Source organism: Procambarus clarkii, chromosome 27 (assembly GCF_040958095.1).
Source record: "Procambarus clarkii isolate CNS0578487 chromosome 27, FALCON_Pclarkii_2.0, whole genome shotgun sequence".
Taxonomy (NCBI): domain Eukaryota; kingdom Metazoa; phylum Arthropoda; class Malacostraca; order Decapoda; family Cambaridae; genus Procambarus; species Procambarus clarkii.
This window is the reverse complement of record NC_091176.1, coordinates 24,592,815-24,620,625: the sequence shown is the minus strand read 5'-3', so window position 1 is coordinate 24,620,625 and position 27,811 is coordinate 24,592,815. Positions and strand designations below refer to the sequence as shown.

Sequence of the window (27,811 nt, the reverse complement as noted above, 5' to 3'; positions counted from 1 at the left end):
AGAGGTGATGCAACAAGTAGTGATGCACAGAGGCTGAGAGCAAAGTATGAAATACAGAGAGCAGAGTACACAAGTGAACCTAAACAAATGCAACATGGCTAAACATGAATATAATGATTTCATAACAATTGGAATAATATGAAAAATCTCATTAGCTTCCAAAGCCAAAATACAGCCAAAGATGTGGTGGTGACGGTGTGACTTGTTGAATGATGAAAATAGTGGTTGTGGATGTAATTGTGGTAATGTAGTTGTTGTGGTGTGAGTGTGGTGTTATGGTGGGGGGGGGGGGAAGCCCACCATTGAGGAGGGTGTCGACACAGGGCTGGTGTAGCGCTACACATCAATGCACTCTGTGCAGTGTATTGTCTACCATAAACCTCACGCTACTTCCATCCGCTTGGCCTAGTAGTCGCCCTAAATTGTTTCCTCGCGTTGCTCTCGCCACTTGTAATTGGTTTAACTTTTGACGTGTCGTGTCGCTGGGCGGCGTCGGAGCGGTCTCCACACAGTGGGACCAGGACGGCAAACAGCCATCTAAGAGGCAAAAAGCTGGGAGCGTGCAGTGGGTTTTGCCCCAGCGCCGGCCAACATGGATCAGCCCAGGCATTTACCGCACATCCGGCGGCAGGTGGCGTCGTTACGATGATGCCAGAGTGGTTCCGTCCCCATGCCAGAGTGGTAGTGCCAGCCTCAGCCCCAGGGGTGGCATGGTGCTCTACGATGGTGGGTCCCCAGGCCGACGTGAGGGGTCGTCCCAAGGGGCCAGCGGGCCGGATTCAGTGAGATTTGTGGACGGGTTCGCGGATTCTCTGGCGTCTGCATGCTGAAAATGTGTAGATTTAACGGTTTTCAATATTATTGAAATATGATGTATTTCAATATTGACTGTTTCAGTGGCATCCTAGGTTGTTGTAGTTGGCGAATGATGGACCGTCGTGCTTTCAGATAACAAACATTTTTCGTGTTGGAGGCCTCCATATGTGTGCTCAGTGCACAGTGTGGTGGTGATGGTGTGCTCAGTGCACAGTGTGGTGGTGATGGTGTGCTCAGTGCACAGTGTGGTGGTGATGGTGTGCCCAGTGCACAGTGTGGTAGTGATGGTGTGCTCAGTGCACAGTGTGGTGGTGATGGTGTGCTCAGTGCACAGTGTGGTGGTGATGGTGTGCTCAGTGCACAGTGTGGTGGTGATGGTGTGCTCAGTGCACAGTGTGGTAGTGATGGTGTGCTCAGTGCACAGTGTGGTGGTGATGGTGTGTTCAGTGCACAGTGTGGTGGTGATGGTGTGCTCAGTGCACAGTGTGGTGGTGATGGTGTGCTCAGTGCACAGTTTCTTCACAGTTTCTTGCACAGGATTCAATCCACACAGTGTGGTGGTGATGGTGTGCCCAGTGCACAGTGTGGTAGTGATGGTGTGCTCAGTGCACAGTGTGGTGGTGATGGTGTGCCCAGTGCACAGTGTGGTAGTGATGGTGTGCTCAGTGCACAGTGTGGTGGTGATGGTGTGCTCAGTGCACAGTGTGGTGGTGATGGTGTGCTCAGTGCACAGTGTGGTGGTGATGGTGTGCTCAGTGCACAGTGTGGTAGTGATGGTGTGCTCAGTGCACAGTGTGGTGGTGATGGTGTGCTCAGTGCACAGTGTGGTGGTGATGGTGTGCTCAGTGCACAGTGTGGTGGTGATGGTGTGCTCAGTGCGCAGTGTGGTAGTGATGGTGTGCTCAGTGCACAGTGTGGTGGTGATGGTGTTCTCAGTGCACAGTGTGGTGGTGATGGTGTTCTCAGTGCACAGTGTGGTGGTGATGGTGTTCTCAGTGCACAGTGTGGTAGTGATGGTGTGCTCAGTGCACAGTGTGGTAGTGATGGTGTGCTCAGTGCACAGTGTGGTAGTGATGGTGTGCTCAGTGCACAGTGTGGTAGTGATGGTGTGCTCAGTACACAGTGTGGTAGTGATGGTGTGCTCAGTACACAGTGTGGTAGTGATGGTGTGCTCAGTACACAGTGTGGTAGTGATGGTGTGCTCAGTACACAGTGTGGTAGTGATGGTGTGCTCAGTACACAGTGTGGTAGTGATGGTGTGCTCAGTACACAGTGTGGTAGTGATGGTGTGCTCAGTACACAGTGTGGTAGTGATGGTGTGCTCAGTACACAGTGTGGTAGTGATGGTGTGCTCAGTACACAGTGTGGTAGTGATGGTGTGCTCAGTACACAGTGTGGTAGTGATGGTGTGCTCAGTGCACAGTGTGGTAGTGATGGTGTGCTCAGTGCACAGTGTGGTAGTGATGGTGTGCTCAGTGCACAGTGATGGTTCTAATATAATAGGTCTGTGCATTAGATATACCATATGTAAATATTTCTAAAAAAATCATTCAATATTAGCATTTTAAATCTGTATACTTTCTGACCGTTATTTTGAGATTTTTACTTTTATTTTCATCTTAAATTGCTGAAATTTGTTTTACTAGTTGGCTTTATCGTCTTTATTTTTTAAACACGTTTAATTAAAAATCAAAGAATCGTCTAAGTTTTAAGTTCCATCAAAGCCACTTTTAAAGTGACCTTAGGAAAATATCTGACGAATGAATTATTTTTAGAAGTATCTGAAGTATATTATCGACACGTTAGTCACAGATCTTTTTCTCAATAGGGAAACTTGAGAAATAACTCCAAGCTTTACAAGCACTGTATACTATACACTTGTTGTATACGTTAGGGAGGGTGTATGTATCATTACACACCACGTAATACACTCTTAAGGAAACTATCAGGGGAAAACGTCAAAGCCATTACGACTATATCGCACTGGGAAGGGGTCAGGATAAAGGATTTGGGATGGGACGGTGGGAAAGGAATGGTGCCCAACCACGTGCACGGTCGGGAATTGAACGCCGACCTGCAAGAAGCGATAACAAGCGCGAGAATCCAATAGTGTACATTTTACAAGACAAGTGACAGTAATTGATTCGCCTTTCAATCCACAAATACCATTTAGGAAGTGGATATGACCCTCCCCCTCCCCTCCCCCCCCTGGCGCCACCCACCAGAGGGGGACAGTGCTTGTGGATGTGTGTTTACATTTCAGGGTATCAATAGTAATTTGTTCTTCAACAATAGCGAGAGAAAATTGGGGTTAATGTTGGTGGGGTGATACAGCCTGTTTGGTGGTCGCTTGTTAGAGATAAACTGTGCGTGTTGTATAGTCCAGCATTATACACAAGCTCGTTGTGGTCATTATAGGAGGGACGACGTTATGTGGAGTGTTGAGTGTTTCATTGTTGGGAGTGTTGTTGGTGATGGTTAGTGGTGTGTGTGTGTGTGTGTGTGTGTGTGTGTGTGTGTGTGTGTGTGTGTGTGTGTGTGTGTGTGTGTGTGTGTGTGTGTAGTTACAGGGTGTTTAAGGAATATTACCTTCCTGGCGCGATCTGTCCAGGTGAAACATGGCTACAGGTGTCATATTAGTCCAGGTGAAACAGTTATATGTGTTCGTTATGAGCCACCAGTTTTCACTGATTTGTCGAGTTTTCCCAAAAGATTTATAGTCATACAATGTATAACACTTAACAGAACTTTGAATAATGTTGTTTGCTGAGAATTGAGTGAGAACTGAGAACGCCTGTGCGCCAGTCTGGAGGGCCGGCGAGGAATACCTTAGTGGGGGGTTGTGTTGGGACGACGTGCAAGGCATAGAAAACGAATTTTTATGTTTGATTCTTTTAGTATCCATGATATTGGCAGTAGCGATATATATATGAGAGAGAGAGAGAGAGAGAGAGAGAGAGAGAGAGAGAGAGAGAGAGAGAGAGAGAGAGAGAGAGAGAGAGAGAGCGAGAGAGCGAGAGCGAGAGAGCGAGAGCGAGAGAGCGAGAGCGAGAGCGAGAGCGCATATACTGACCCTGTTGACACCTTTACACCTGCAGGCCTTCCTCGCCTCGATCAACAACAAGATCAAAGACGACAGCAAGTCTCTGACGGACGAGAACGAGAACACGGCGGTTCTGGAGATCGACGACGACGTGGGCGACGGGTGCCCGCTCGTGCCCGCCTCACACGCCCTCAACAACAACGACGACGACGACGACGCCGCCAGGAACAAGAGGAATGACAAGAATAAGAAAGAAGGAGCCCTGGCCAACGGCAAGCTGAAGAACTTGGAACGACGGTCGTCCAAGTACAAGTTGGGATGTGATGACGACTCCGATGAAGATGACATTATGCCCGGGGAAGACAAGGACGACAAAGACGACCCCGGGGTAGTTAATCCGGCCTTCTTCAGCGAGGACGACGACGAGGTGGGACGGGGCGACGGCTCCACCACCTCGGCCAGGTCGTCGCCAGATCAGTCTCCTTCACCCTCCCCCAGATTACACTTCAGGTCAGTCTTGGTGCTCGGCCTCCTCCTCTTGGTGCTCGGCCACCTCCTCTTGGTGCTCGGCCTCCTCCTCTTGGTGCTCGGCCTCCTCCTCTTGGTGCTCGGCCTCCTCCTCTTGGTGCTCAGCCTCCTCCTCTTGGTGCTCGGCCACCTCCTCTTGGTGCTCGGCCTCCTCCTCTTGGGGCTCGGCCTCCTCTTGGTGCTCGGCCTTCTCCTTTAGGTGCTCGCGCGCTCTCGCTCTCGCTCTCTCTCTCTCTCTCTCTCTCTCTCTCTCTCTCTCTCTCTCTCTCTCTCTCTCTCTCTCTCTCTCTCTCTCTCTCTCTCTCTCTCTCTCTCTCTCTCTCTCTCTCTCTCTCTCTCTCTCTCTCTCTCTCTCTCTCTCTCTCTCTCTCTCTCTCTCTCTCTCGTTGCTCAGGTTGTCTCTGAATCTAAATGTAAGCAGAGAATGTCTCAAAATCTGAAAAGTTTTTGAATGTTTTGTATGTGCTTGTATGTGCTTGAAAAAGTTGGAGCAAAATGTGAGGTCAGAAGCTATGAAGCAGTGTGTTAAGATTATTCATGAGGGGAGGACTGGCTGGACCTGTGAGGAGCGTGTACACGGTCTGTGTCTCCGTCACCTTCCTTACACTATCAATGATATCAAAAAGTCAGTTGTATTTCCTGATTTACCTGGCGGTGGAGCGGTCCGTTCTCTCAATTTGCCACTCCGTCAAAAATGCAACTGTTTTGCTAAACCAGAAACGTACGAACCCAAGCAACCTGTCTAATTTATCCAGACCGTGATCAGTATTACAGTGCTTTAATTTGGAATAATATATTGCACTGTTCCATCGGGTTAAATATGACGGGACTCATAATGGGAGAGGAGGGACAGGGGGCGGGAGGCTGTGGCTGGCGGAAGGTGGCAACAATCTTCCTGTGGGTGTATGGCCGGCTGTGGTGTGTGTCTTAGCACTCTCTTGCCTCCAAGGGGAAGTGTATGCAACTGTGAAGCTGGTTGTCGTTGTGGTCCTTTGTCTTAACCGTCTTTGGGTCTCTTGACTCTTAATACGAAACAAAGGTGAAATACTTTGAGATAATTCTATAACTGTGTTCCCCAAAGAGTAAACACAAAATTAAGAAGAAAATGACAAACCATAAATATAAACCTTTACCATTTTACCATTTTACCTTCCCAGAGGATTCCAGACATTATTACTGATGATTCATTATAGAAGATGGTCCACGTGTGTTACCTGGAGGCTGTGACCTGACCTCACCTGCCCACCTCCTCCAGTCTTGTTGCACCGTAGTGACTCTACACTCATATAGTCCCTCTATGGCCTGGGGGGGATTCCTGGGATAATTGGAACCTGCGATGACTCTTGATCTGTGATGACCTCTTGATCTGTGATGACCTCTTGACTTATGATGACCTCGTGCTTTGCTCTGTCTCCAGCAGTATGAGTCCACGGCCAAGTCCCCGCCACTCCCCGGTGAGCCACCGGTCGGGGAACCTGAGCCACCGCAGCTCCGTCTCCTCCGTCAGGAAGGGCATCCTGAAGAAGAGCGGCTCCTCCTCCACGATCAACATGGAGATGGTGAACCTGGGGCTGCAGCAGAACGCGGCGGCAGCGGCAGCAGGAAACGCAGCCACCCTCAATGGTTACCAGAGAGCGCGCTTCACGGACCCCTATGACGACAACTTCGTCCCTATTGACACACACCGCTTTGTTGGGTAGGTCTTCTCACAGCCTTATATATTTGATGCTTCTGGCTACCACGGTAGAGTTGATACAGCTGTAATATGCTCACTGTAGAGCTGCTTCACTTTATTTGTCACTGTAGGGTTCGTACATATAATGACTCACTGTAGAATTCTTGTTTGTGGTGGTAACATATGTGACCTCAGCTTAGGTATCACAGCCAAGTACAGTATTGTATAGGCAGCTTTGTCTCTCAGATCTTACTATCATAGTAAATGTATATGAGCAACAAACTTAATAACACACATTACTGTAGCAGTAGCAGCAACAGTGTGCAAGAGAGTCATCTTTTCCCTCTGTTGCACCTCCCCGCCTTCCTTCTCCCCTCAGCTCCTCAGAAGAATCCAACTACGTCGCCCAGAAGTCCTTAGGAGGTCACCGGGTCAAGTTCATCCTGGAGACAGGCAAGCCTGACCACGTTCATGGTTCCTATGATGACATCCGGATAGAAAAGATGGAGAGAGAGAGGATCGAGAGGATAGAAAGGTAAAAGAACGACTAGAGGCTGGACGAGTCTCTGGTGTAAACAAAGGGTGGGTACAGGTGCATCATGGGAGCTGGTTAGGGATGGAGGAACCATGGTTAGGGTATTGGGAGTGTTATCATTATCCACACTGGTCATATTATCCCTTCATGTTTATCTTGGGTGGCAGCATGGTATTATTTGACAACATTTGCACCAACCATAAATGTACGTCTTCAGTCTGAAACAAGTCTCTGTGATTTTAATATTTTATATACTATAAACTGCAAATATTTCACCAAATCTTATTGATTGCATCTTTACTTTCAGCATCCCACAAATTGTGCATGGCATGTCTGAACTAACATTTCCACGCACACACTCACTCGCTCACTCTGCACAGGTTGAAGACAACCCACACCGCCCAGTCTTGTGTAGTACTAATGCACAGGATCTGAGCACTTCATTTAGCCCTGATTCACTTAGCTCCAATGCACAGGTTGAAGACTGCACACACAGCCCAGCTTCGTCTAGCACTAACTTGCACGATAATGCCTCTCAAGCTTCTCACTGTTCTCATCTTTCAACGAGTCAACCTCATCAATTCCTTTCCTCTGACTTAGTACAAACTTCAGAAAATCCTTGTGGATTGGGCACAGATTCCGTATCCGCCATTCACATGCCATCGGAAGATTCTTATGCAGCTAATGACAAACAACGTTATATTTTTGAAGAGTTACAAGACACAAAACCACAGCAGGTTTCTAATGAACGAAGAGGAGTGCCTCTGCCTGCTGATGAAGGTGTGGACACGACTTCAATTGATGCAAAACGAAACGAATTAAAAGAATTGTTGAAGGAAGATTTAGCAAACTTCAGACTTGGTCGCAGGTATTTAGTTGCCAAGGAACTGGAAGAGAAACTAGCATCATTAAGACTTAATAAAAGTGTCATTCACCGGTTGAAAATTTTGCAATACCTCCGGTTTCGAGACCAGCAGAACACGAATATTCACCCGGCGGTGCTGCACGACATGGATGCCTCGCATTCCCTCGACAGAAAAAGATTGAAAAATAGACAGAAGTACAGAACTGGGACGAGACGTTGCCACTCCTTCCACTACGGCGACCAGTCACGCTCTTCCCTCGCGCCTATACCCGAAGAGGAGGACCAAGAGAGCACCCCAGACGTTGCCGACCCATTGAGGCTGGTGGTCGTCGAAAAAGAACAACACCAGAAACTAGACTCTGACTTCCGACACCAAAGCCAGGATTGGAGACTGGAAGTGAAGGACCAAGAGATAAACCGGACCCCAGACGCCAAAACTCAATCTGGAAGACCATTAAAAACTCGTAAGTTTTTAAAGAAAAATGAGAAATCTCTCTCAGAATCTTCGTTTTTCTCATGGGACGCTGACATAAGGGCTGGCAATATAAGTGCCCGCTATCTTACCTGTGATAGAGGTAAAGTAAATGATTCTGCAGCCATTACTTCTGAAGGGAATGTTTTAAAGATAGAGGTGAACACTGTAAACAGTGAGAGAGATTTTGGGTTTTCTGCAGATGATAATCCACCAACTGCTTTGTATGAGCCACTTATCACAACAGAAGATGAAGCTTATGCTAGTGGGGAACATGAACACGCCACCGTAACCTGCTCACCCGACACTAGTATGACCTACACACCTACCGTAGAAAGCCAACACCCTCAGTCATCCTGTAACACAGTCAGCATCACACCACAAACCACAACAGATAAAAACTTAGACACGACGTCGGGAAGAGCAAGTGTAGACCTGTGGCCCAACACGTCCTCAACACCGCGTGACAATAACGAGGAGACGTCGCGGAAGGTACCCTCGCAAAACGTTGTCATCGAGGTCCACAACCTGCCTGACATCACCAAGACCTCTACTGCAGTTCCCAGCCTGAGGGAGCCTGCTGATGGTGGCAGGGTACTCCCTCCCTTGATGACCTCTGGCCCGACGGACTACCTAACCTGGGCAGCAGAGGTGACACGCCCAGACAGCAGGTAGATGACCTGGCGACCTGTGACAAACTAACTTGAAGCTTGAATGCTGACCTAGCTGCAAGAACTTAACTGGGGCAAGAGCGGCATAACTTCACCAAACACCCACAATACCATTTTCTTCCTCGCACCTGCTTTATGTGCTAACCCTGCGCTGCTGGGTCATGTTTACGGTGCTTGGCCCTACTGGCTACCACATTATACAAATTAACAATCAACATCTGCTACAGAACTTCAGTTTATTGCCTTGCGAGCAGCTTTTCATATGATCTTGTGCTGAGACAACAATCAACACTGAATACGCTGCTGCGCATGCGCGTAGTATAGTCACATGTTGTCAATACGTTAAGCCATTCACATTAGTATTACAACATTCTCTTACTCCATTAACCAAATATTTATACAACATCAATTTGATAATGGTTCCTTACGGGCTATTGATGCCCGTGCCACCTCTTGAGTGGCTTAATCTTCATCAATGGGTAATGGTTCAGAACTGCTTGTGGGCTTTCACAGACGAATGTACATATATTTGTAAATCAGGATCTAAGCTGTGTTAAAGCTGATCTTATATATGTCTTGTTTATTTCATAATATAGGAATTATATATGTATTTTTAGCAATATTTTTGAATACATGCTGCAGGTGTATGTTAGTGCAGGTGTACTCGCCTAGTTGTGCTTGCGGGGGTTGAGCTTCAGCTCTTTGGTCAGGTGTGTATCTGTGTAGGGGGATGTCAATGTAGGTATATATGGCGATGTAGGTGTTTGGTGCATTTATAGTTTGCTGTAAGCGGGCATAATACAGTCCAAATATCTCCCTTCCTGTACTGGGCCCTGTGTCCTAGTAGCAGGGCTGGGTCCTGTGTCATAGCAGCAGGGCTGTGTCCTGTGTCCTAGCAGCAGAGTAGTCAAATTAGGCTGTGTGGGAGGCCTGTCCTCTACACCTGACAATGCTGCTCAACTCCCACATCCTCCTCCTCACACCTATCTTTAATTAAAGTCATTTATGAAGTTTAATAAACGCACAAAGATTTTTCCCAAAGTTTTATGACATTCAGAAAATAGTAATTTTGCATCCTATATTTGTACTGTATACAAATTGTAGGGATTTGCTTTTAAACACTTAACTTGATAGTGAAGTATGGGTGCTTGTGCCTGCCTCTGCCCACCACACCTACTTGCACTCACAAATGTCCCACAGATAGATATTATCTAATCTTACAATTCAGCTACAGTGTATGTTAAATATATTTTCATTGATCGCATCCTCAAACATGGCTACTGGTAACGGCTAACACACAATTAGTTCATGGTAGTGACGTAATAGTAATCAATCTGCACTAAGGTAGTTTGGGGGGATAGGGATAGTAAGGATAGTCTTACTGGTGTAGGTATTTCAATTGGCTGGCGTGGTTAGTCACCAAAATCACTCTGGGTTTAACTCCACGCCGCCTGACCATCTCTTCGGCTTGATGTTTACTTTATGGTGTTTATGTCCCCACGTGGAGACCGCGTGGGTTCCCTGGGGGGGGGGATAACAACACAAAACATATATTGGATTAGTGTTTCAAGTTTTTTCCATATAATATTGGCTTATTTGTAGAAATTTCCCACACTAATCTTACCAAATATGATTTGAGGTCTTCTGAGAAACATTTAACACACAACAATAGGAATATTACCTTTATATATCTGAGCACTTTTGATGTGTGTTGATTTCCACAGTGGGAAGAATCTTGAGGTGACGAACATGACAGGCGACAAGGGCGGCCGCAAGTGTCTGTTGTTCTGCGCCGCCATGCTGGTGCTCACCGGCTCCGTCATCGTGGCCGGCCTCTACGGCTGTGAGTACCTCCACTCTTCTGCCTAACACTAAACCAGAAAGGATTTATATGACTGCTAACTTATCTTGTGAGCGGGGATGAAGTTAGTCGCAGCTGCACATGCCGCCAAAAACACAGCGAAACTAACGACGTTGCTACAACGTTCGAACAAGATTTAATACCTCCTAACAAGTTATAAGAACCAATATAACAAGTTGTAACAACGTTCCAATACGTCAAAAACACGTTAAGCCAAGATGTAACAACTTTATTACAAGTTGTAACAAGCGGAAAATAGGGTCAGTTATGGTTTGTGTTTCCAGGGGGCGCTTCCGTCACTGTTTGTAGTTTGAGAGACGGAGTGCACTTTTTTATTATTATTGTTACACGAGTGGGTACAGAAGTAGACGACTTCTGACTTCTGTTAGTAGGCTTAGAGCTTTCCTTAACCATAACTTATAGTAAGCCTTACCCCATTAGTTTCCCCTGGAACATGGCCTGCCAATAAGTTTACAACCAGATCCCCCAGTTACTGGTGTTGATTCTTGTTGAAGGAGGACTATATCAGTTTAGGATCGATGACCAGTCGATTCTACCTTCCTAGGTCTCGAAACCAGGTGTAGCCACTCGCTACCACTGTGCAATAGCGATTGTGTGAGCAAAAATCATTCAGAATCATAAGTTGGTGTTTGATCATCTTGAGGAGGGGGGGGGGGATAGGAGGCAACCTGTCTCTTTGAGTTGTCACAATGGACAAAATATTGACCAAATGTCAGAATTGCAAAAATGACGCAACTTTCCTTAACAAAATGTTGATGACTGTGCCGCACTTTTGCGTGATAGTGTCTAGAAGAATGCTTGGGAGGCTCGAAAAATGCGCCAGGTGCCAAAAGGATGATTCTCGGAGCTGAATATTCCATGTGGTGGAGATGGAATCACTGATTCAACGACGTTGTACTCGCCTAGTTGTCTTACGGGGGTTGAGCTCCGGCTCTTTAGTCCCGCCTAGACCTACAACAAGCTGTGTAGACCTTGTTCTCTCCGAGCATTACTTGATATTTTGATATTGGTATTCATATTCCTTACAAAGAAAGTAGCTCTCATAGGTTTTTTTTAACAGTTTTGGTAAGCACATACATTCAAATTAGATTGGCAGAGTGGATAACTGCAATTTTGTAGTGTGTGTGTGTGTGTGTGTGTGTGTGTGTGTACTCACCTATATGTACTCACCTATATGTGCTTGCAGGATCGAGCATTGACTCTTGGATCCCGCCTTTCTAGCTATCGGTTGTTTACAGCAATGACTCCTGTCCCATTTCCCTATCATACCTAGTTTTAAAAGTATGAATAGTATTTGCTTCCACAACCTGTTCCCCAAGTGCATTCCATTTTTCTACTACTCTCACGCTAAAAGAAAACTTCCTAACATCTCTGTGACTCATCTGAGTTTCCAGTTTCCACCCATGTCCCCTCGTTCTGTTATTATTACGTGTGAACATTTCATCTATTTCCACTTTGTCAATTCCCCTGAGTATTTTATATGTCCCTATCATATCTCCTCTCTCCCTTCTTTTCTCTAGTGTGTGTGTGTGTGTGTGTGTGTGTGTGTGTGTGTGTGTGTGTGTGTGTGTGTGTGTGTGTGTGTGTGTGTGTGCGTGCGTGCATGCGTGTGTGTACGAATGTAGTATACAGGAGTTTGGAGTTTGAAGGTGAAGCGTGAGGAGCAGTGGTGTGAGAGCGTGTCGCCCACTGGATTGTGTAATGTAAGGGGGGGGGGTAAGAATGGGGGATTGAGAGAGAGGAAGAGTAAAGAGCAGCATAAGAGGAGAAAGGGGGAGATGAGTGAGAGAGAGGCGGAGAAAGGAGTGAAAGTAAAAGTCTAGTGAGATAGTTGAGGGTAGACTAAGGAAAGGATGATGGAAGGGGGAAGGGAGGAGGAGGAGGAGGGGTAGGAAAGGGGTTGGTGTACCTACTATTGTAACATCTGCTACTTACTATACCCTTAATACCTATTTCCTTACAACCTGTACACCATGAAATAGAACCGGGTTCTCCCTGACAGTGATAATCTTAACCTATCAACAGTATAGGTTAAGTAATAATTGTAATTAAGAAGCAGTAAGATGCTTATCTTAACATACTAAGAAGGTTAGGTGAGGTCGGTGTTTCCTATGAAGCTTTTCAAGGTAAACTAAAATATTCACAATCAATAAGTATGTCACATATGCACTTATTAAATAAGCCAATATTGACTATAAGCAAGTGCGAGAACGGGTTGTTCATCCACAGCCAGAGGAATGCAGGATTACCATGAACTCCACAAATGGTCAGATGACTGGCAAATGCCGTTTAATATCGACAAATGCAAGACCCTGCATGTGGGGCATAACAACTCACGCCACAACTAACAAATTAATAACATTACATCACAGCAGATTGATGAAGAAAAGAACCTTGGAGTCAAAATCTAGCACTGACTGAACGTTGCACAGCAGGTAGGGGGCAGCAGTAAACAAAGCTAACCAAACGCTGGGAATAATCAAGCGTACCTTTTACTTTAAGGAAAAGAAGACAGTCATTCAACTGTATTAATCTCGGGGGCGCCCCCATTTGGATTACTGTATCCAAGCATTAAGACCTCATCTTCAGAAGAACATAGATGTTCTGGAGAAAGTGCAGGAAGTTAAAGGGAAACAAAAATTATTCCAGAGCTAAGGCAACTCATGTAGGAGGAAGGGTTGAGGGCCACAGGGCTAACGAACACTGCAAACCAGGCATGACAGGGCGGATCTCAGTGAAACTTTTAAAATACTGAACAATTTGGAGGATGTTGATACAAAAATTTTCTTGTAAAGGTCAAATGTAACAAACAAGGAGGAACAGTTTCAAGCTCAACAAGACACAATGTAGGAATGAGAACAGGAGATGCTTTTTCACCCGCAGGGTTATAAACCCATGGAACTGCCTACCCGCCGAAGCCGTAAATGTCTAAACACTGTTAAAATGTTAAAGTACAGCTGGAAAAAAGATCAAGACAAATGAGGAGGACCTTCGACAAGCCGCCTGCTTCCTGTCCTCGTCGAGGCCACTAGTGTTAGTGGCTTTCAGGTAAACTATTAGCACACCGTATGGGAGAACTCTGAATATTACAACAAGGATAATTATATGTAAGCTCGTCAGGTCGTTAAAGGCTGCCACCACTCATAAGTTGTTGTTGTTTAAGATCAGCTACCCGGAACAAATAGTTCCAAGCAGCACGGGCTATGGTGAGCCCATAGTCTCTCACTCATAAGTGTAATTAAGTGTCCTGACCCTGATGAGCGGGGTTAAAGACATTACAAGCCCAGACTTAGAGGCTTTCTTCTGTTGATAATTACTTGAAACCAATTAATTTATTATTCTAATATCTTCAGTGGTTGATGATTAATTTACTGAACTCGGTTATTATTGGATGGAGAGTAAGGCCTGAAGCATCAAGAAAGCTCCAGATGATCTATTCAGAATTAAAATACAAGGGAAAATTTAACTAAAATGCCAAATACCACTTTAGTAAAGAATTTACATTTTTTTTTAAATGTTATTATTTAATAATCAACCCCCAGCTCAGTCTTTAAATGCTCTTTGAGAAACAATAATAGTCTTACGTCTGGCAGGGAAGATACAAACAATTGCCGCTAGTGATGCACCCAACTGTACTACCAGAAAGTTTAATAGCTCCATTTTGACCTCTGGTTTCCACTGGAGAACCCAGGGTCGTAACAACCACACTAAACTCAAACTAACAATCTCACATAGAAGGTACCATGAGGCTCCGCCTCCTTTGGCACGAGGTCGCAGTTTCCCGTGGGAAACAACCTGGTGGAACTGTAGACCTTATCACCGACAAATCCAGAGATCTTAACTCATACAATTGAGGAGAGAGTGGGAAAGGTGTTATCACACGTGCAAGACCAGTTGACCCAAGCTTAATCCTTCGTCAAACACAGCTGTGTGACACCATCTTGTCGGAAATGTGAGACGACAAGGGCCGAGGAGGAGGGCAGGAGATAACATTGAGGCCTGTTGGGAGTGTTATGATGCGTGCTGTTGAATGTTGATGGTGTTGATGACCCGCAGTATATCCAGTGAGTTTGTCACTGAACCACTAGTGGAGTTAGACTGATGATTTTACCTTGTTGTTGTTTTAGACTCAGCTACTCAGAACAAAAAGTTGCAAGTAGCACGGGCTATGGTGAGCCCGTAGTGGACTTACCTGGCACAGGAGCGGGGCTGAAGATTGTAAGTTTGTGATGGCATTTATTCCACATTTCACCTGACCCTGAGTCAGAATGCTTCTGACAAGTTGATCATCATGCTTCAAAACTTACTTCCAGTTGTTCTTACTTCCTTGGAAACCTTGGGAACAAATATAAATTGTAAGTAGTGCACGTGCGATTAATGGAGATGATTTATCGTAGAAATTTGACAAGCCGCCGGCTTCCTGTCCTCGTCGAGGCCGCTAAAGTGTTATTGGCCCTTAGGTAAACTTTTTGGAGTGTGGAATTCTGAGGGATAATTTATGTGGAATTAACAGGAACATTTAATTACTGTATCTGCAGTAGAACTTCTGTGAATATGGAACAACTATCTCTCAATACTGAATAGTTGATTATCTTAATATTATCTTAATATTATCTTAATGATTATCTACTAAATATCACTTAGTGTAAGTGGTTCATATTTGGTGCACATGCTTGCATGGTTTTAATGTGATGATGATGTGTTGTGACAGCGGGCAAGCTGAAGAAGATCGCTGACTATGGTCAAGGTATACAGAGCAGCAGTCTGTCAGGGGCAGGCTCAACCCAAGCCCCCTCCACCACCCCACCTTATGGTAAGTATCTCTCTTAGTCTGTCTGTCTGTTTGTGTCTGTCTGTCTCTCTGTTTGTGTCTGTCTCTCTCTCTCTCTCTCTCTCTCTCTCTCTCTCTCTCTCTCTCTCTCTCTCTCTCTCTCTCTCTCTCTCTCTCTCTCTCACACACACACTCACTCACTCACTAACTCACTTAGTAACACACACACACACACACACACACACACACACACACACACACACACACACACACACACACACACACACACACACACCAGGCAGAAACAAATGGGCAAAGGTTTCACCCTGAATGCCCCTGTTACCTAGCAGTAAATAGGTACCTGGGAGTTAGTCAGCTGTCACGGGCTGCTTCCTGGTGTGTGTGTGTGTGTGTGTGTGTGTGTGTGTGTGTGTGTGTGTGTGTGTGTGTGTGTGTGTGTGTGTGTGTGTGTGTGTGTGTGTGGTGTGGGGAAAAAAAGTAGTTAGTAAACAGTTGATTGACAGTTGAGAGGCGAGCCGAAAGAGCAAAGCTCAACCCCCGCAAACACAACTAGGTGGATACAACTAGGTGAATACACACACTCTCTCTCTCACAAACACACACACACACACACACACAAACACACACAGTTCAAAGCATTATATGACAAAGAGTGCTGGGAAGACGGGACACCATGAGTGTATCCTGTAACTACACTTAGGTAATTATGTAATAATAACAGAATGAGGGGACATGGGTGGAAACTGGAAACTCAGATGAGTCACAGAGATGTTAGGAAGTTTTCTTTTAGCGTGAGAGTAGTGGAAAAATGGAATGCACTTGGGAACAGGTTGTGGAAGCAAACTCTATTTATACTTTTAAAATTAGGTATGATAGGGAAATGGGACAGGAGTCATTGCTGTAAACAACCGATGGCTGGAAAGGCGGGATCCAAGAGCCAATGCTCGATCCTGCAAGCACAAATAGGTGAATAGGTGAGTACACACACACACACACACACACACACACACACACACACACACACACACACACACACACACACACACACACACACACACACAACTTTGTAAATTTGTTTCACTTCCCCGATTCTTTTTGCTGCCTTTCTTTGTGTCTGGCTATATTACATTTATTTGTATTGTAGGAATGTAATGTCTCCCATAAAAGGTGTATAACTTCCTTAACCTTCATTAACTGTGTACTGTATAGTCCAATTATATTGACAAGTGAAAGGTTAAGGGTCCGTATGTCCCCATGTTCATCCCTATACTATTTGTTCCTATACTGTTTGTTCCTTTATTATTAAGTAGCATGTAAAACACTAAAAGCAATTGTTGCATAATAAAATATTTCCTTCTTTCTCCCCAGTTCCTAATGCTTTAGAAGCTAAATTTACAATCGACAATCTGGAATTTACGAATGAGTTAACGGACATTGACTCGGTCAACTTTAAGGGACTTGCCAATGCCTTGGAGAAAGAGGTGAGTAAATACATTTCAAAACTAAATTTTATTTGAAAATTATACAATTTAAGATCAGTATGTAAATATAAAAGCAAATACCCAGTAAGATTGCTTTTATGTTTATGTAAAGCACTTTTATAAACAGTATACATTCAGTCACTCTTTTAGGCAAGCTCCTACTCACCCTGGAATAAGATCACCAACAGTCAAGCAAGTGGAACCTTTCACACTGTCCCCACTGGATTTATGAGTGTTAAGGAAATACTGGAGAATATTTGACCCAACAAGGAAAGTTGATAGAAAACTGCTTTCCATAAAACCCAAACGTCTGTCTCAGGCGCACTGTGGCAATACATGTGTAACTTTTATGTTAATTTTGGTGACAATCAACACAGATAGTAACTACAGTATATATATATATATATATATGTGCACAAATGTAGTATACAGAGGTTTGATGATTAAGCATGATGTGGCAGGGTGACGACCCACTGAGCTTTACGTTGCATGCTGACCTCTAGGCCAAAGGTTGAAAGGATGCTTGGGACTCACTCAGGGCCCTCTGCCTCTCTTGTATCAGGGAAGACCACTGAGATAGTCCAGTTTGATTCCAAAAAATCAGCATTGAATGTAATGAAACGCCATTTTCTGGGTGAGACCCGGAAGCTCCCCAGAGCTATCCAGGCTGATATGGATATATTAGCTTTCTGGCAGCAGTCAATGTGCATGGAGTTTTTGCTTACTGGGGACCACGAGCTAGAACCTGGTCCCCTCATAAAGGCATGAGGAGCAATGGCCTATAGAAATCCCTGTGTGGTTGGGAGCTTTCTATGTCTGCCATCGATTGGATCTGGCACCCAGAAAGGTAGGCGCCCCCAAAACAAACCCCCTATTCTGGTGAAAATATTGCTACCGAAAGCCGAACAAGTGCACGAACAAGAACAAGAACTCCCCAAATGAAAATTAGCAAACTAGCATGACGTCATCACGTTGCTTCATAACTGTCTGCGCAACTCCCCCGGCCCCAGACCCTTGCCCAAGGGAGGGGAAGGGGGAGCCCCAGACCCTTGTGCCACTGATCCACCCTTCAGTTCTGAGGCTGGATGTCAAAATACATGAAAACACCACCGACCAGAGGGAGGGAGGGATGCCGGGGAGCCTCCGGGTCTCACCCAGAAAATGGCATTTCATTACATTCAACTCTGGTTTTCTGGCAGGAGCCCTGTCAGCTCTTCGTAGCTACCTCACCAAAGAGAAGGATAAAGAGGGAATAACCGGGAGGCAGATGCTACGTTCCCTAAACTCAAATCAAGACAACGGGCAAACCAAAGGAACCTGCAGACGACCTGGGAGATCTGTGCCCGCGAACAGGGAAGGCGGGAAACCGGGTTAACTCAAAATGCATCCCCGGTCACCGAAGCCATGGCGTGCAAATAATGGTGGAGAGCCGCAGCCGGACGTAACACATGATGCACTCTCAGCCTAACCAACCAAGCATCAATGACCCCTCCAGAAAGCAGCAGCCTCATTCTTCGCCAGAAAAGGAGGAGACAGCTGCAGACGAACAAACCTACTACCAGGACCAAAAGTGCAGAAACCCCCCCTGCACCGGAGAAGAGCACGAAGCTTCCATACCTGACACTCAGAGGTTAATGCCAACAGAAAAAGAGCCTTAGAAATACAATCCTGAACCGAAAGGGCCAAGACAAACCAAGGAGAAGATAGAAAAGAGAGCACCTGGTCTAACGACCAGGACGGCTCAGGAAGCACTTATGAGCAGGCCGGAGGTGAAACAACACATGAGACAGCAGAACGGAGCAGAAGTAACATCAATACCGAACGCAAGCTGCAGCGGCTCCGCCAGCGCCGCACGATACTAGGCGACATAAGATGATGGTCATGGAACAACCTCGAAAGGAAGGAAGGACAAAACAACCCAATCAGAGACTGAAGTACACCTATGCAGTGATAGGAAAAACCGGAAGAACCATCAGGAAACTTTATACTGCCACCGAGAAGCACGCAGGTGAGAGACCAACAACGAAGCCACCTGCGCACCAGGCAATTGATGATAGATCCGAGTCAGAAACTCAAGACGCGAGGACTTGAGGAGAAGAACGAACTAGCCTCATACCGGGCAGGACCAATCTGCTGAAAGAGGCAGAGCCGCAGGAAGACCCTCGGGTTCAGACACAGAGCAAGTAGCACCTGAAACCAAGGTTGGACCGGCCACCAAGGAACCAGAAGGACAACTCTTCCTTGGTAAGTCTCCAAGTAAGCCAGGACCTAGAGCAACAGCTGAACTGGGGAAAGAGGTATAGGTAACCCCACCTTGCCCAGTCCTGCCTGAAGGCGTTGACCCCAACAGCCTCGCAGTCAGGAAGGGTGCCACGTATACCGGGAGATGCCTCAACCACGCTGACACGAAGAGATCCACTTTCGGAGGCCCAAACGTCTGGCAGAGCCAACTGAATGAGTCAGCGTCGACCCTCTATTCCGTGGAAAGGGGAATGAACTGTGACAGGCCATCCGCCAGGACATTGGACATCTCCTGAACCTGAAGCACCAAACCCCGAGAACTCAGCAGACGAGTCACCCAAAGCGACCAGCGTCAAAGAGCCAGGGACCGCATCGAACCCCCTCGGTTCAGGCAATGAACCACAGGGAGCAGTCCAAATGGAGCCGGATCATCGATCCGCAAGTGACCCGAAACCTCCAGAGCGACATCCACACAGCCGTGAACTCTCCGCACACTGCGGCAGTCCTTCCACAGAGCAGATGCCAGGTGTAGAAGAACAGTCCTCCTTGCCAACCACAAGGCCTGGGCTGATTACTGTGCCTCTCTCCGATTTGATTCCTCCTCTGCAGGAGCCTGGGCCTTTGTTCGCAAGATGACAGGTAGGTTCTCCCAGCCTTCCATTCCACTCAGAGACCCCAGTGGTAATGGGGGCCTGGGGGAAGTACAAATAGCCAAACTTTTGGCTGACCACTTTGAGGATGTTTACCGTTCCCCACTTCTTTCTGTGAGTTCCATAGGATGGGACTCCCGACAGGGTATAGGACTAGCTCAGGACCTGGATCGTCCATTTACATCTGTTGAGCTGGAGGACGCACTGTCACTCTCTAGATTGGCCACTATGCCAGGTATAGACAACGTTCCATATGAATTTGTTCGGAGGGCACCCAGGATCCTTCAGTCCCACCTCCTTCACTTCTATAACGCCTGCTGGTCCTCTTGTGTCTTCCCTGACCTTTGGAAACACGCCATTCTTCTACCATTGGCCAAGTCAGGGAAGGATCCGTCTGTACCGAGTTCATATCGGCCCATAAGTCTGCTTCCATGTCTCGGGAAACTGATGGAACATCTTGTTCACACCCAGCTACAATGGGTGGTGGAAACCTCAGGTCTCCTACCTTACTACCTGAGGGTATCAGTGGATTTCGGCCAGGAAGAAGCACGTTAGACTGCCTCCTCTCCTTGGAACATCGAATAATGGACACTTATTGCCGGAGAAGAGTGCTCCTTGCAGCATTCTTTGACATCAAGAGTGCATTTGACTCTGCATCTCATTCTGCTGTCCTCCAGAGTCTGGCTCGACTAGGTCTCTCGGGTACTGCGCTGAGGTGGTTACAAAACTATCTACAGGGCCGCTCATTCAAAGTGGCAGTTGGTGGAGTCGTCTCCACGTCCCGCCCTCTCTCGCTTGATGTCCCCCAGGGAACGATTCTCAGCACGCTATTATTCTCTATTCTTCTGTCTGATCTCCCAGTATTCTGGGGGATCCAGGTTTTAGCCTATGCCAATGACATAACACTCGTGGCGGATGGTGCCACTCTCCTGGAGGCACAAGGCTCCCTGCAAAACGACGTGACTGTGTTCACTGCAATTGTGCTGGGGAAGGGGCTCACCATTAACCTCGTGAAAACTACGAAACACAGATGGCTGGGGGTCGTTCTAGATGGCCCTCGGCTGACGTGGAGGCATCATATGGATTACCTTCGGGCCTCATGCCTTTGTCACGTGAACATCATGAAACAGCTCTCTGGTGCGGCATGGGGGGCTTCACAGGAGTCGCTCCTAGCTCTCTATAAGGTCTTTACTCGTAGCAAGATCATGTATGCGAGTGAAGTCTATGGCTCAGCAGCATCATTGGTCTTGGCAAGGCTGGATCCCATTTAAAATGGTGCCTTTCGCTCAGTGCTAGGAGTTGTGCCCTCCTCACCAGTCCTCTCTCTTCATGCCAAGTCGGGGTTATCGCCCCTGCACTTTGAACGTTTCCTCACCTTCTGTCGCCGGCTTCAACGGATAGTGCATCTCCCTGCTACCCATCCACTTACTCGCCTGCAGCTTGAGGCTAACTGGTGGAATGTGCAAGCTGGACACTCCAGACACCATCAGTTGCCTTTCGTCGTCCGGGGCCTTGGATGCACATTCACAGTTTTCCCTTCTCGTCCCTGTACTCACCTCTGACCCTATCATCTCACTGGTGCCTCCATGGGCAGAAGAGCTCATCCGGGTTTCTGTGGACTTTTCCAAGTCTCCTCGTCGAAAGAAGGATTTAGAGGGTCAGGGCCCCTTTAACTTTTGTAGACCTACGAGCCTCCTTATACTCTGGATACTGAGAGGTTTACATGGATGGGTCCCACAAAGATCAGCCACCATCCACATCTGCGGCAGCATACTTTGCTCCTTTTTCTTTCTGTCAGACGTGGAAACTCTCCCCTGCTCATTCGTGCCTGTTCGAACTGTTTGCAATCTTACTAGCCTTACAACTCCTTCGACAAGTTTCAGGGCCCTCTATGGTCATCTCCACTACGTGAACTCAGTTACAGCCCTACATCTGATTTCATCTTGGCGTCCACGAATCCATCGTCATACTGTGTCTCAGATCTGTGGAGAACTGCTGTCATACTCTGGTACTCCGGGTTGGGCGATCTATCTCCAATGGGTTCCGTCACATGTCAGTATTAATGGCAATGAGGTGGCCGACGCAGCAGCAGGGATGGCGCATGCTCTCTATGACTCTACAAATGTGCCTCTGGACCTTTCTGAAATTCTCCCGCAACTCCGGGCGGCTTGCCTCGCGAGTTGGGAGGCAATGATGGAGCCAGCACTCGAGTCCTCCTCTCTGGCGGGTCTCCGGGAGGGCTCCTCCTCACGTCCATGGACTCGTCATCATTCTCGACTCCTCGACACTGCCCTCACTCGTCTCCAGATTGGGCACACCTGCCTGGCTGCACATCTACATCGTCTACGGCTGGTAGATTCCCCATACTGCCAGTGGTGTCCGACCCAGGAGATACAGTGGAACACCTTCTTCTTCACTGCCCTCGATTTCATAGCGCTCGCTTCAGACTACAGAGTACTGTTCATAGGCTGAATATTCCCCGCCTCACAGTTCCCGTTCTCCTTGACGGGGCAGGTGCGAGAGACGAAGACGTCCGTCATGACATCCTTCACCATACCTTCCGCTTCATCCGTCATGCCCGTGGCCTGAAGAGACTATAAAATATGTGGCCTGAGGAGATTGTAGGGTCTATGGCCTGAAGAGACTATAGGAACCCCATCCCTCCGCCATTTCCCGGTATCGGGCAGCCGGAGCACATCCGATCCCATGGTCGTCATCGCCCCTAAATCAACACAACAACAGTACTGACTGACCAGAGAAGGTAATTCTAGGCACCTCTTACATCTGACCTGCTATGAGGTGTTGTCATTTAGTGATCCCTGCTGGTGACAGTACAGTAACATAATTAAAGTTTAGTAGTTTTCCAGGATACCTCTAGGTGAGCTCTACATTGCTATGTTGTGACTGGAAAAGGCTTTTGGGTTTTATTGTAACCACTAATTGTAAATGCTAATTTAAAACATCTACTGTGGTCTAATTAAGACCTTTTGTGCCCTTTGAAATTCTTTTGTGTTACCGTTCATAATATGATTATAGGACATCTAAACTATAATATTATAGATTATAGGCAATTTTACTAGTATAATAAATAGGCAATAAACTAGCAGTAAACTAGCCATAAACACAGGTTAACTAGCCATTGCTAGTGGCAATAATTGTCACTTTCCTGTCTACAATCTTAGTTGAATTGATCTGTCTTCAGTATTCTCCTAGCACTAGTTTGATCTGGTGGGGAGTTTAAAATGTTCCTTGTTGTATCAGGCCAAATGTTGACCCCAGTAGATTACTGTATTGGTGATCCTATACAAAGGCGACTATAGGATCTTAAATTAGGAGCAACCGAGTGAAATTGCTCAGAAACCTATTGACAGGAGTAACCTATATAACTGTACACTAATATGTATAAAAATAGGTAGATTTGTATATTGGTAGTGATGTGGGGTATGTTACAGTTAAGCCTAAGTTCAGAATAGGCATTTTAGGATACACTCATGCACCCAAACAATAATAAACCTTTGGAACAGTCTATCGCCTGATAAAACAGTCAAAACGCTAATAGTGCAGAACTATAAGAGACTTGGATATACTCTTCAGATAAAGTAGATGGACCCTTAACACACTATATTGTCTTCCTAGTTCTCTGACTCATTCCATCTGGTGGCCATCAAGTATATTTAAGAGTAACCATGTTCTGCCCAGATATTTATCCTAGAACTGTGTTTGGAAAGGCATCACAGATTATGCATATGTAGACTTTGAATTAGTAAATACAGTATAAGTAAACCGGTTTATTTTTCTGAGCAATACTAGTACTGTAGCTATGAATGATCAGAGGGAAGATAGAGCTGGCTAGGTGTTCAGCTCTCAGAATGAGTAATATGGGTATTAAGTGTTAACAAACATCTTCAATTTACAGTTGGGGACAGTGCTTTTCAGCTCAGCTGAGCTCTATAATGGGAAGGCCGCACTAAAACTCAGGATCCTCAGATTTGAGTAAGTCACTTCTGTATACCTTTCATGTACTGTATTAGTGCTACAACAAGCATTCTTTACTAAGGTTACTCACCTTCACTGCCTTCACCTATCTACTAAGCTATCCATTTGTTCAGTTGGTCAACAATTATTACTTGGGGTAATTTAACTTGAAAGACTGCCTTATTTACGTTTGTATTTCTTTTATTTACATTTTGTTTGTTGAATCAATTACTGTACTTTACTTTTATGCTTTACTTTTATGTAAAAATACACACATAAATGAAAGGGCCGAAAGAGCAGAGCTCAACCCTCGCAAGCACAACTAGGTGAGTACTAGGTGAATACACGAAGAAAAAGAGGCGATATGATCACTATGCACAAAATAGTAACAGGAATCGATAAAAAGGAATTGATAGGGAAGAATTCCTGAGACCTGGAACTTCAAGAACAAGAGGTCATAGATTTAAACTAACTAAACAAAGCTGCTGAAGAAATGTAAGAAAATTCACTTACGCAAACAGTGGTAGACGGTTGGAAAAAGTTAGGCAAGAAGGTAGTGGAGGTCAAAACCGTCAGTAGTTTCAAGGCGTTATACGTATGACAGAGTGTTGGAAAGACAGAACATATGAGGGTAGCTCTCATCTTGTAACTACACTTAGGTAATTACATACACACACACACACACACACACCTCACAGCCCTTCTACTCACTGCTGTGTAATTGTTTCTTGCTTGTTTGTTTGTAGTGCTGGTATGTTTGCAGACTAGGCCTCTTCCTATTTTGAACCCATTTTCTTGTCTTTTCCTCTCCGGCCCTCTCAACAGAAATTGAGAGAGGGTCAGAAAAGAAAATACAAGAAAATGGGCAGGAAGAAGCCTAGCCTGTAAACTTACCAGCACTACAAGCAAGCCAGAAACAATTACACAGCAATGAGAAGAGAGGCAAAAAGGAACCTTGAGAAAGGTATAGAGGACAAATGTAAAACAGATCCAGGCCTTTTCTATAAGTTCATCAAAAGCAAGCTGCATGTAAAGAATAAAAGCCAGAGATTGAGAATGGGGAACAGGACTACTGAGAATGAAAAAGAAATGCATGAAGTGCTAAATGAACAGTTCTAAAGTGTGTTTGTACAAAATGATAATTTCAGAGAGCTGGATCAATGCCAATTCCAGAGCACACCATAGAATATATAGAGGAATCCCAAGATGAAGTTAAAAAATTACTCAAGGGACTAGGAAAAAATAAAGCAGTTGGACCTGATGGAGTTTCACCTTGGGTGCTGTGAGAATGTGCAAATGATCTGAGCATTCCATTCCAAATAATATTCAAGACATCCTTGTACACAGGAATTTTAGCAAATACTGTATATGGAAAAAGGCAAACATAGTACCAATCTATAAAAATGGTAGTTGAGAGGAACTTCTAAATTATAGACCTGTATCATTAACAAGCAAAACACTAGAAACAATAGTTTCTAGTGTTTTGGGTTGAACACCTGGAGAGTAATGACATAATACATATATACAAGAGTTTACATTCTTGTAAAGCCACTATTACGCGTAGCGTTTCGGGCAAGGTCCTTAACCCTAATTTCCCCGGAATACGACCCCGCCGAATCATTTAACAACCAGGTACCCATTCACTGCTGGGTGAACAGAGGCTACAGTTAAGGATTGGCGCCCGGTGAATCCTCCCCGGCCAGGATTCGAACCCAAGGCAAGGCGCTTGCGAAACGCCAGGCGAGTATCTTACCACTGCGCCACGGAGACTGCTATGGACAGGCAGTATGGTTTTCAAACAGGAAGATCCTGTGTAACAAATCTACTTAGCTTTAATGAGAGAGTTTAAGTTCAAGTATGTTTATTGAGACAATAAAAAATACATCTCAAAGGGATAGAGTAGCTTAGGCTATTTATACCCCCCTCCATGATAAAGCTTATGATAGAGCCCCAGAGCTACCACAGGAAAGAGGTGGTTGGGTTGACTGGGTCTATATGGAACAAAAAAAAAAGACTTTTGACAGAGTCCCACACAAGAGGCTGTTCTGGAAACTGAAACATGTAGGAGGGATGACAGGGAAAAATTTTCTAACAAACAAACAGATGAGGGCATTAATCAGAGAAAATGTATCTGAGTGGATGGCACTAGTGGAGTACCACAGAGTTCACTTCTTGCACCAGTAATGTTCATTGTCTACATAAACAATCTACAGTACCGGAAGGAATACGGAATTATATGAACATATTTGCAGATGATGCTAAGATGATGCTAAGATACTGGGGAAGATAGGAGATGCAGACAATTGTAATGCTCTTCAAATTGATCTAGATAAAATAAGTGTTTGGAGCATCAAGTGACAAATGAAATTCAATGTGAATAAATGCCATGTTATGGATTATGAAATCAGAGGAAATAGACCACACAGAACCTACAAATTATGTGGAAAGGAATTACAGAACTCTAATAAAGAACGAGACTTAGGGTGGTTTTAAATAGTAAGCTGTCGCCAGAGGAACACACAAAGAACATTGTGAGAGGAGCATATGCCTTGCTTTCCAAATTCAGACTTACTTCTATATGGATAGTGAAATACTAAAGCCACTGTTCATCACTTTTGTGAAGCCAAAATTGGAATATGCAGCAGTTGTATCTCAAGAAGCACATATGGATATTGGAAAAGGTGCAATGACATGCTACAAAATGGCTTCTGGAACTGAGAAACTTGAGTTACAAGGAGAGACTAGAGGCGTTAAACATGCCAAAACTAGAAGATACAAGAAAAAGAGGTGATATGATCACCACTTACAAAATACTAACAGGAATCAACCAAATTGACAAAAAGGAATTCCTGAAATCAGCAACTTCACGAACAAGAGGACTTCGATTCAAGCTAAGGAAACAACAGTGCCGAAAAAATATTAGAAAGTTTTCTTTTGCAAACAGAGTGGTAGACAGTTAGAACAAGCTAAGTGAGAAGGTGGTGGAGGCCAAAACCGTTAGTAGTTTCAAAGAGTTATACAACAAAGAGTACTGAGAAGACGGGACACCACAGGCGTAGCTCTCATCTTGTCACTAAACTTAGGTAATTACATGTAATTACACTTAGAAAATTGCACACACACACACAAAAATTAAGAGCATGTGTTTTTTTTACATGCATAGACAAATCATTTATAGTATTACAAAGGGTAGCTAGTTAATTATGATGGTATGTAGTAAGAAATCTAGTTTTATATGTATAGTATTATCACTTTTGTAACAATAATAATAATAATAATAATGATGTAATGATATTTAGACCACTACAGATTATGTAGCATATTTGACAGATGAAGTAAGGAGCACATAACTATTTGATAGTGAATATTAGTATTTTATTAGCTTTGCAGGTTTTATGTGCCTTCTATTGTGTCTTTCCCAATGACTTGGAAGATGTAAGACCTCTAATTTTAGTTGATCTTGCAGACCCGGGAGTATTATATGCACCTTCAGGATTGGATGGACATACTTCAATGAGCAGACTGTCAGCCACCAAACAGCACCTCTCAATATTAGCATTGTCAGAGAGCGATTAGAAACCAAGGTTGCAAGTGGTTACCTCAACCAGGACTACAAAGTCAAAGAAGGCTCCATTATTGTCGACAGTAAGCTTTATTAACTTTTGTGTCATCTGACTCATGGGAACCATAATCCCTGATATTGTGTATGTTTACTTCCCTTAATTTTCTACCTCTAACCTATTCTTATTTGCCTGCTTAGCTAGCACAATGAGGACACTGAAATTTCAGGCTTTTGGACGACTTTGTGCTCAATGAGGATATGTCCCTGCAAATTGTCTTTTCTCAAAGCTAAGGAACAGAATGAAACATAACTAAGGAGCTATGACACATAGAAATGTTTTAAAATGTTTAAACTCCCTCCAAATTAATTTTGGCTACATAGAAATTGCCTAAATTCAGTTTGAATGAGTGAAGAACTTTACATCATTTTTCACACTGGAAAGATTACATGACATACCATTACCTGTACTCAAATAAATATTTGAAGAAAGTGAAGAGAGGGAATTAAGGGATATAACCATAATGTGCAACATAATCAGGAAGAGCACTGACAAACTAAAGGACTCAAAATCCTCAGTTGTGGATGGAATTTAATCCAAAGCTGTAAAGGAACTGGCACACGAA

General features: G+C 45.1%; 1 protein-coding gene across 1 annotated transcript in view; it reads left to right on the top strand.

Moving 5' to 3' along the window:
- The window catches only part of LOC138369204 (uncharacterized), a 184,491-nt gene that overhangs the window by 118,055 nt on the left and 38,625 nt on the right, over positions 1-27,811 (top strand). Inside the window, 8 exon segments of the mRNA XM_069332143.1 lie at positions 3,915-4,369; positions 5,805-6,083; positions 6,442-6,597; positions 10,330-10,448; positions 15,199-15,300; positions 16,648-16,760; positions 23,568-23,644; positions 27,093-27,271. Coding sequence (XP_069188244.1) covers positions 3,915-4,369; positions 5,805-6,083; positions 6,442-6,597; positions 10,330-10,448; positions 15,199-15,300; positions 16,648-16,760; positions 23,568-23,644; positions 27,093-27,271 — 1,480 coding nt within the window.